Source organism: Palaemon carinicauda, chromosome 39, assembly GCF_036898095.1.
Source record: "Palaemon carinicauda isolate YSFRI2023 chromosome 39, ASM3689809v2, whole genome shotgun sequence".
In the NCBI taxonomy this organism is placed as follows: domain Eukaryota; kingdom Metazoa; phylum Arthropoda; class Malacostraca; order Decapoda; family Palaemonidae; genus Palaemon; species Palaemon carinicauda.
Genome location: NC_090763.1, coordinates 4,316,510 through 4,326,509, shown reverse-complemented (window position 1 = coordinate 4,326,509; position 10,000 = coordinate 4,316,510). Strand labels below are relative to the sequence as shown.

At 35.9% G+C, this 10,000-nt stretch overlaps 1 protein-coding gene across 1 annotated transcript in view; it reads right to left on the bottom strand.

The window, feature by feature from the left end:
• The window catches only part of LOC137630919 (uncharacterized), a 368,520-nt gene that overhangs the window by 198,348 nt on the left and 160,172 nt on the right, over positions 1-10,000 (bottom strand). Inside the window, exon 3 of the mRNA XM_068362454.1 lies at positions 532-642. Within this exon, the coding sequence (XP_068218555.1) occupies positions 532-642 (111 nt within the window). The remainder of the gene's footprint in view (positions 1-531; positions 643-10,000) is intronic.

The window sequence follows — 10,000 nt, the reverse complement described above, 5'->3', positions numbered from 1 at the left end:
AAAAAAGTATCAACAGTTTAGTAGGCAAATATCTTTAGTCTCATTTGATTGCACAAGTTCTCTGTACTTGGCAATTAGAAATAGCATTCTTATATAACGGGAATTAGCAAGAAATTTGGCGATGAATAGAAGAGTTTTCTAAGTAAATTACTGGCAATAAATATTTCATTTAGAAAGTTATACCGATCGATTAGATGTCTTGAAAGTATTAATAGATTCTTAATTACTTTAAATTTAAAAATTCTCTTTGTGAAAGTAAAATTCAGCTAATATCTATCCATCCTTATTCAGATATTATCCTAATAAAAGTATTGAGTGTGTGACCATTAAATTAAGTTTGAAGCCAATGGATCCCTTTGCCAGTGGGGAGGAGTTTTTGAGGGAGGGAGAAAATCCCCCGTTTTCTAACACTCACAAGATCCTGGACTTCACACTATTATAGGAGGATTAACTTCCTTCTTCCAAGTCTCCCCCCCCCCCCCACACACACACACACAAAGGATTAGAAGGAACCTTCCTTCATGTCCTTACCTTGGACGACCTCTCAGCCACATAGGACCTCTCGAAAGAGTTTGATCTTGTGAGGTCGAGGGAAGAGTTTCTTGTCCTGTAGTTCTGTTGGTTCTCCAAGTCCACCAAAGTCTGAAACAAAGATGGCGTCTCGTGTAAGTATCATCAGTTATTATATTTATTTGTCGATTATGTACCATCACTTGCTATTTGTTTTACCTGTGAAAATGGTGTTTATTTATATGAGCTATTGTTTACCAAACCAGATACTCTTAATATATTTCACAAATAAATGTTCTATATATTCAAAGATTTAGATTTTCCCAGTACGTTACAAACCTCTTTAAAAGTCTTGATGTAAATACTGGCGAAGGGTAACATTAAATGCAATATCTAACGCGTACCTTACCAGACTCTGTACTCCATTAATCTGGTGGTGTTTTAAACTTTATTCCTGAGTATGGTTTCTTTCGTGAATAGTTTCGTGATAATTCTTGAAATTTCACGGTTTTGAGCATTTTAGTTCGGCATACAGAAATTTCATTATATTTTAAGAATTAGGTTATTTGAAAATATTTCAAAAATCACGTTGGGAAACTGGCTGTAGCTTTTAATATTCCTTCATTTGCCAGAGTTGTAAACATTTACAATTTATCAACTTGCTTAATCTGCTTTATGCGTTTATATGACAAAAATGAATTATTTAAAAAAATGCAACGGATATTTTACAGAATTTTTTTAGGTTTCACTTCCCTTAGTTTACAAAGGGTATTTTGGATGGTCCTATTAATATCTTTAAAAAAAAGAGAGTTGATTAATATCAATCCAATGGAAAATATTGACATCGAAAACAAGAACTAGTGTGTTCAATGTTCTAGAATTTGAATGATAGTTTACTTTTTCACGAAGTGTAAATTCAAACGAGGATATTTACCTAAAGTTCTAGCGTAAGCATCAGACATTGATTCAATTGATTTTATCTACAATACTGAATTTTTTTTTCTAAACACTTTGAACATTTCGTTATCGGTTTATCATCCGCTTTTTCGTCTGACTTATTATGCTGTAGTGCAGAACCCAAGAGTAAATTTCCAAGGCAACGCTTTCTTGTTTCACCGCTAGCAACAAGTCAAAACATTGTTCTTTCAGAGGGTACCGTGTAAGAGACCTTTATCACAGCGTTCGGAAGGACTTTTGCTTAATAAAGAGAGTCTCAGCTATACTTTTGGCTAGATGTGAAAGCCATGTTAAGTTTATAAATCGATTATTTTATTCATTCTCATTTATGGTGAAGAATTAATGTTATCAACTATGTTGCATTAATAAAGCAAAATAATAATAATCAAGATAAAAGTCAACCCACATTCAGATATTTCTGATTAACGTTGAAAGGACGCCGATGCTTGTAACAACTATATACATTCTCCTATCAGTGGAAATCACGAGCAGAAGCGTCGATTAACTGAGATATATTTCTGGTGTACAAATATCGTTGGCAATGAAAGCATGCAAGCACAAATGGGTATGCATGTTCTTATCATATAAAGCAACCAACGAATATTTGTGAATAGATCTTTGGACTTTTTCATATATCTGTATATATATATATATATATATATATATATATATATATATATATATATATATATATATATATATATATATATATATCTACCTATATGTTTATATATACATATATATATATATAAATATATATATATACATATATATATACATATATATATGTATATATATATATATATATATATATATATATATATATATATATATATATATATATATGTATATATATATATATCCTTTCCTTCTACATGGCTAAATTACCTCAGCACATCCACTCTACCTACTAATTCTTTTTACACCCGTTCTCACCTCACTACTCCGTTCCTAACCATATCTAATCGAGATACACCTGCCATACTCCTCAAACACTTCATCTCGAACACATTCAATTTCTGTTTCCCTGTTACTTTCCTTTCCTACAGCTCCAATCCATACATTGCAAGTGGTACAATCACTTCCTCATACAGAACTCTCTTCATTTCATCTCAACCCTCCATTCTTTAAAACTACCTTCACTCCCCTCAAACATTTTACAACCTTCATTCAATATGACGAACACCTGCTTCCAATCCACCCTTTTACCAACAACGGACCCAGTGTATTTAAACTCTCAATTCTTCATAACATTCAAAACAGCACCATCCTCCCTTGTCCTTACTCTCACCCACAGTAACTCTCCATTTCCTTTTCTCATACATCGTCCTAAACTGTCACTAATTGACCCTGATTCTCCTCCAAGTCTGAAACCAATACAGTATCATCAGCAAACAACAACTGATTCACCTCCCATTGTATCTATCAGTTTCAATCCTTGACCAAGCACGCAAGCATTCACAACTTTCAATCTTCACTACCTCCCTTTTACATCACCCCATTCTATTTTCTCATTCTTTTGCTACCATCCTTCTTGTTATGAACAGTGCATTAATAACCTTTCTACCACTCTTCCATTTTCCACTCTTACACATGTGTACTTGCTATGATCTATCTTTTTGACAAAACTGTAACTTATTACCAGCTCTTGTTCGACACACATATTTACCAGTCTCCCACCACTCTGTTTCACCTGGCATGCCATACTTACCAATGACACCTTCTACCTCTCCAGCACCCTTTACAAGTACATAGTTCCTTCTACCCAGTCCTCCTACACGTTTAATTAATTCATTCCACTCTTCACTTTTCTCACAACCTGGCCCATACAGAATAATAAAAGCCAAACATTCCCTACCCAATCTATCTCTTACCCGCATTAACCTAGATGATACCTTCTTCTGTTCCAGTATTTCACCTGTCATCCATTCACTCAGCAATAAGTCCACACCATCTGTTGCTCCTCTTCTGTTAATCCCGGACACTATATGTCACCTCACCAAACATCAGTTTACCCATAATTTTTATCTTTGTTCCACAAAAGGCCAATATGTCTTTCCCATTTCAAAGTATACCTCCAATCTCACATCTCTTACTCTCTATCATATTATATCCAGCACATTTCGACACCCAAAAAAACTAAGGTGCATGGAGCAGTCACTCTCCCTCAACTCCTCTTCTTTGATATCTCACAGGAAGTAACTATACAGTCCCCTTGCCCCGTTCCTTTCAGTCGCCTGTTACAACACCAGGAATACATTGGGTCTATTCTAATTGTTATGCAGCTTAGCCTTTCTGGATATAAAAAAAAAAAAGTCTGATTTGCTTCTTCCTTTCAGGCTACAGAACTGAACCAGGTGGCTAAGATCTCTACACCCAAATCCCTTAAAATTTATGCAGCGACAGCGTCCGCCCGACATATCATCAACTATTGCCTACCAGTTCTCCACGATTACTTCATGGCTGAACAGTTAGACATCTTTTACATAAATTTAATGTCTCAGAACAAGGACAGGCTGGGGATTCAGACTTATGAACATAAGTTTGATGTCTCTAAGACAACAAAGAGTTTGGTGGTAAGTGATTATCAGGAGACATTGTCTAGTAGAGATTGAAGGATATTTGGATAATATAGAAATTATGCTTCAGGTTGTTGAGAGACTCACTATATTCTTTATTATTCTTATTTTCCTTCCTTGTTTTCAACCTACACTGATTATTCTATTATTCATTGTGCATATCAAACTTGAGAGCCATTTATTTTACTAATTTCAGGAGAAAAATATGTCACTCCTGTGTCAATTCGGAAGCTTTAATTAACTGTAGAGGGAATAATGCTAATTTCTGGTTATTATTTAATCATGTAATTTCTCCATTGACAGGCACACATCAAATTCATGAAGGATTACTACTGGTCTGACAGTGTCCTTTGTCCTCCACATTACGAGAACATCCGCTCATTGATCAGTAAAGAAATCGTGAAGACACTTGACTCAAAAGAGTTAAGAAAGGATTTTGAGGTGGTGTCTCCATTGTGCAAATTTGTCATCCAGCTGTTGTTTTGCTATGACGTCGGTGACTTCACAATGGGTACAGTTCAGGTATGTCTGGCTATCAATGATGACAAGGCTGATAGATTATGAGAACTAAGATACCTCATTCATTTTAAAAATACCTGAATTCAGATTCATATGTTGCCTTGTTATATTCGAAGTTATTACTAATGGCATTATTGTTATCAATGGAAATATTCGAATACTAAAGGGAGGTCAACGAATTTACAGATGATTTTACTGTTTGAATAAGTTTATTGAATTATCAGTACTGTATCGATATAAGCTTCAAAATATGTTAAGGGCATGGTTACGAGGACTGATTAAGCCATTCTAATTTATCACTTTCTAAACTTTTCTCTTTTCACAGGTACCCCAATCAGCGTGCGGTTCCCTCTCAATGTTACTACAATATCTCGGTCATTTTAACATATCCTTTTTGGACACCAGGTCCTTGGAATTTGCCCTAGTCTCTCCTTATGAGGTCTTGTTTGACAACACTCCAGACCTGAAGAAGATTTTCATACGGGAAATCGTCATGGGGAAGAAGGGCATGACTTTGATTGCACTGAAGTGCAGCATGAGACTCACCGAGATAGGAATCGAGAGAGAGGGCCACTGCTCCTGCAGAAGTAACTTATTCGAGTTTTTCTTCAGAGGCGGATTGGAAAGGGACATCACTTGGGGAGCTTATAAAGATCCTCCGATGGGGGCTGAGATAACCTTTCCAAACCTAAAAAGGATGTACATCTGCTGCGCTGAGGGAACCGAATGCTTCCATGGGATCCAATTCGCAATCAGGACATTTTATAAAAGCTTGGTGATCAACGACGTCAACGAACCGCACTTCCACATGTGCGAAATGCCTTGCTGCCAGGATCTCAATGGCACCTTAATGTTGAGCTTGATGAGGCACATCACCCTGATACATGCCAATCCATTGCTCAGGAGATGTTCAGTTAAATTCTTGAGCGACGACATGTACTGCAATATAAGAATCCTTGAGCTCAGCGGTTCATCCTCTTGGTTTGTGCGAAACCGAATTGAAACTTACCTGATAGATTCTTTTGGCAACTTCGATGCTTTGGAGTTATATATTCTTCCGGATATTGGACACTACGAACCAATTGGTCCGCCGGGGGCAACCCAATACTTGCAACGGAATTTTGAACAGGGACTGCCAAGAGAAAGGCATGGATTCTCACTTCTTCTATCAAATGTAGGCAAAAGCCTCTTAATGCTCACAGTTCACGTAACCATGGCGGTAGACTTGAGAGAAGGCCTGCATTGCTTAAACTTGTGCCCCCTTTTGAGGGAATTCACACTCTACTTTAATATTGTACATTTGACTGATATAGCGCTCTTGCTTGCTGTGGATATCAACATTCTCCCGGAACTAACAAAGATCGTCTTTCGGGGGCAGCTGCAAATTAACTCTGTCAGAATTAATACGTTATTGAGGAAGATCATCAAAGCAGCTCCCAACCTTCAGTATCTAACACTTTCAGGCGGTATGGCCAACGATATACATCTTATGAGCACCGACTGCTTCAAGGGCGTACAGACATTACACCTTAAAAATGTTCTTATAACTAAGAACTATGTAGATCATCTCACGGGAGTCCTCCAGAGGTGTCCTGATGTGAGAGAACTTGTCTTGGAGAACGTGAGCGATGCCGAGGGATGGCTCAAGGGAGTAGATAAAACCACAGCCTTGTCAGTCCGTTATGTTCCAGAGTGCTGGTTTTTGGAAGAGCTCTAGCGAGGAAGCTTTGTATAATGCTGTTCATTATTTATTTATTCTTTTTAAATGAAAGTATTTGCCATTTGTAAAATGGTTGGAAAAGCAAAGCCGTATGTCTTTGTCTTGATTTTCTAGCTGAATTGGTTCCTTTTTTTATATATATTACTCTATGAATCAAATCTCAAAAGGCTATAGCCTTGCATAGCAAGCATCTGTTGGACAGATTTTCTTTTCATATTTTGGAAAGACTAGAGGTATAAGATTTTAAGAAATGTGCATTAATTGATTTTAGGATTAATATTATTTGTAAAAATATGTTGTTTAAAAGCGCCAGGTGCTTCGAAGTTTCGTGTCAATATACCAGCTTGATCCTCCTCATAATTATTGATATGCAATACCAGTTGGTAAGTTATTTCTACTGATAGATTTTCTTTTATTTGTAATTAAACTATTCTATTTTTTTATGTAATTTTGTACATCTCTAAATAAATAATTTGGTCTTCTGCATAATTTGGAATTTAAAATGTGATATTTATACCATTAGGAATTAAAAATGTGACATTATGTACCATTTGGAATCAAATAATTTTATCTTTTGATACATCTTTGAAATAAAATCCTTTGATATTTTATACTATTTTGAATAATTTAGAATCAAATATTTTTCTTGGTGGGATTTTGTACAATTTGGAAATATATATTCTTATCTTAATTTAAATGAGGTGTTGTACAATTTGTAATTTGTTTATTATTTTTGTGCAGTTTTGTATTATTTGGAATTGAATATTTTGATCTGATTTGTACTTTTCTACATCATGACATTAAATAATTTTATTTTTTGAACAATATTCATTAGTAGACATGAAATAAACTTGACAATTTTATGAGTTATATATCATTTGCCCATAGATGATTAAAATATATTTATAATTGTAGTCAGAAGAACAGTTCTGGTACCCAGTAAGGAGATGAATACGAGAAAAAAAAAATCACTTAAATGACAAACGTAAATTGTTTATTTCAGGCAAGCACGGTGTTAGAAAATCATCAGAGCTGCATTTGCTTTTAGACAGAACTTTACTGAAAAGGTGTTTTACTCGATACCTTAAAAAGGGACACAGATACGCATGCATGCGCAAATGGTTTCTAAGGATTTGTTACATGTTGCTAATCCGCTGCCTCCACAGGGCCTCACCCCGTACATATTTTAGTTAACATCTATATTCTTGTCTGATGCATTTTTCCCTCAAGTCAAGGCATTCAGTGAATAAGTGGGTTGGTTTTTAATTTCTCCATAAACTCTGCAGACTTTCATTGTTCTTGAGATTTTCAGGCAGCTTATTATAGATTCTTGGTGCACATGTTGCAGACGCCCTAAAACCAATGCTTAAATTACATCTCGGCTCATTTAATCTATTACGCTATGTCTTAAGTCATAGAAGTGTGAATTTGAAAAGCACTTAATTATTCATTTATGTAATTTGGCTTTCCAAATTGTAGTGCACGGTGAGTCATAAGACATATCTTGTGAATAATCCTTGTCTTTACTGAGAGCCAATGTCAATCAATTAACACTGATGTGATCCTTTCTCGTTGAGATAACCCTTTGATTAATCTGGCAGCTCTGTTCATGACATTTTAGAGTTTTTCAGTAAATAGTTGGGTAGTCCTTAGCATAGTGAGTTACAATAATCAATCCTAAAACATAATTTTGGAAAGCCTTTTTATAGTTTTCGCATCTTGATGAAAGCAATATTCTCAAGATGATATCCAGTTGTCCTTACTACATTAGTAATCTGATCATGAAAAGACAGCTGGGTATCAAATTAAGACTTCTAGGTCTCTGACCACATTTTTTACTACCATGTTAGTTCCACGCGTTCTCAGGAGTCGTGGTCGCTTATCTTCTTAGATCATTCTTCTTCCCAATAAGTAAACATCCTGATTTTTCTTCATTCAGCTTCAGCTGTTTAGCTTCCATCAAGCTTTTAACATCTTCTCATCATCTCATCTAGCTTTCCTTCGGTGTCTCCTACATTACAAAAGGACATATAGAACTGAATATCATCTGAAAGCCATTTAGAATCAACTCCTTGTCTTCTCAGCAGATGAGAGAATTCAATGGCATAAATGCAAAATAAAACTGGACCTAATACACTTCCTTGAGAAAATCCTCTTGTCACGGGTTTAGTAGATGAGAATGATTTTCCAATCTGCACACAGTATGCTCTATATAAGATAACTCCTTAAGTGCATCTCTATCATTGCCAATGGTTTTACAATCCTTAACCAGTAGTCTATGTACCACAGTATCAGAGGCAGCACTCGTATCTAACAAGATAAGAACTCAAAATTTGCCTTCATTCATAAATAATAGCAATTTATTCACCACTGAACACAGCTCTTTCTGCCGAATACAGTGGCTTACAGTCAGACTGATTATCTGGAAGCGCTTCAACCGTTTGCAAATGTTCAAGCAACTGATCCAAGATTACATTTTCCATAACCTTGGATGAAAATAATAAGTTAAACACTGATCTATACGAACCTGAGCATTGGGAATCTAGTTTACCCTTAACCATTCCTTTCACAACTGCTAGCTTTTCAGTATCTGGAAAGACTTTATTCACAATTAACACAAGACAAAAACACTTGAAAGATTCCACTGAAGTTGTCGCTGTTGACAATGTCAGATATTGGCATCGGATCATTGTCACAATATGTTTATTTCACTCAACAGATAATAGACTTTATCTCACTCAAATCTACTTTCCTAGTAACTTTTCTTCCAAAGGTCTCATAAATGGAATAAATCTGGTCGAACCAACACGTTGAAAAGTTTCAACTATATTTTGAATTTCATTGTCAAAAGGAGTTAGAAATTTGTTAGCATGTTCATCAGAAAATCCCTCAGGTAGATTATTTTTCTTTTTATTTCCCGTGATTGTCAAATATTTTGTATAAATTAATAATAGCCGATTCTGCATCTTCCGTCTTTTGTCTGTAGTATTCACGTTTCCGATATTCTCTTTCAGCTGTATCTGTGCGCAACCTGCACCATAATCTTTCTTTCTTTCTTGTTTTCTTTCTTGGCTCTTGGTATTTGGCCCTTAAACCAGGGTGCATGGTCTTTAAGAATTATCCCTTCAGTAAGATGACCTACTTCCTCCTAATATTGTTTAAGTGATATTGTAAAGTGTACAGAAACAGTCCACGCACTTGACAGTTACTGCATTATATTCACAGGTTGTGAAGGTAGTAGGTTACCCAGACGCCAGCTATACCTTGAGATACTACTGCTAGAGAGTTATGGGGTTCATTGACTGGCCAGACAGTACTACATTGGATCCTTCTCTCTGGTTACAGTTCACTTTCCCTTTACCTACACATACACCTAACAGTCTGGCCTATTCTTTACATATTCTCCTCTGTCCTCATACACCTAACAACACTCAGACTACCAAACAATTCTACTTCCCCTAAGGGGTTAACTACTACACTATAATTGTTCAGAGGCTACTTTCCTCTTGGTAAGGGTAAAAGAGACTCTTTAGCTACGGTAAGCAGCTCTTCTAGGAGACACACACTCCAAAATCAAAACATTGTTCTCTAGTCTTGGGTAGTGCCATAGCCTCTGTACCATGGTCTTCCACTGTCTTGGGTTAGAGTTCTCTTGCTGGAGGGTACACTCGGGCACAATATTCTATGCTATTTATCTTCATGTTTTGTAAGGTTT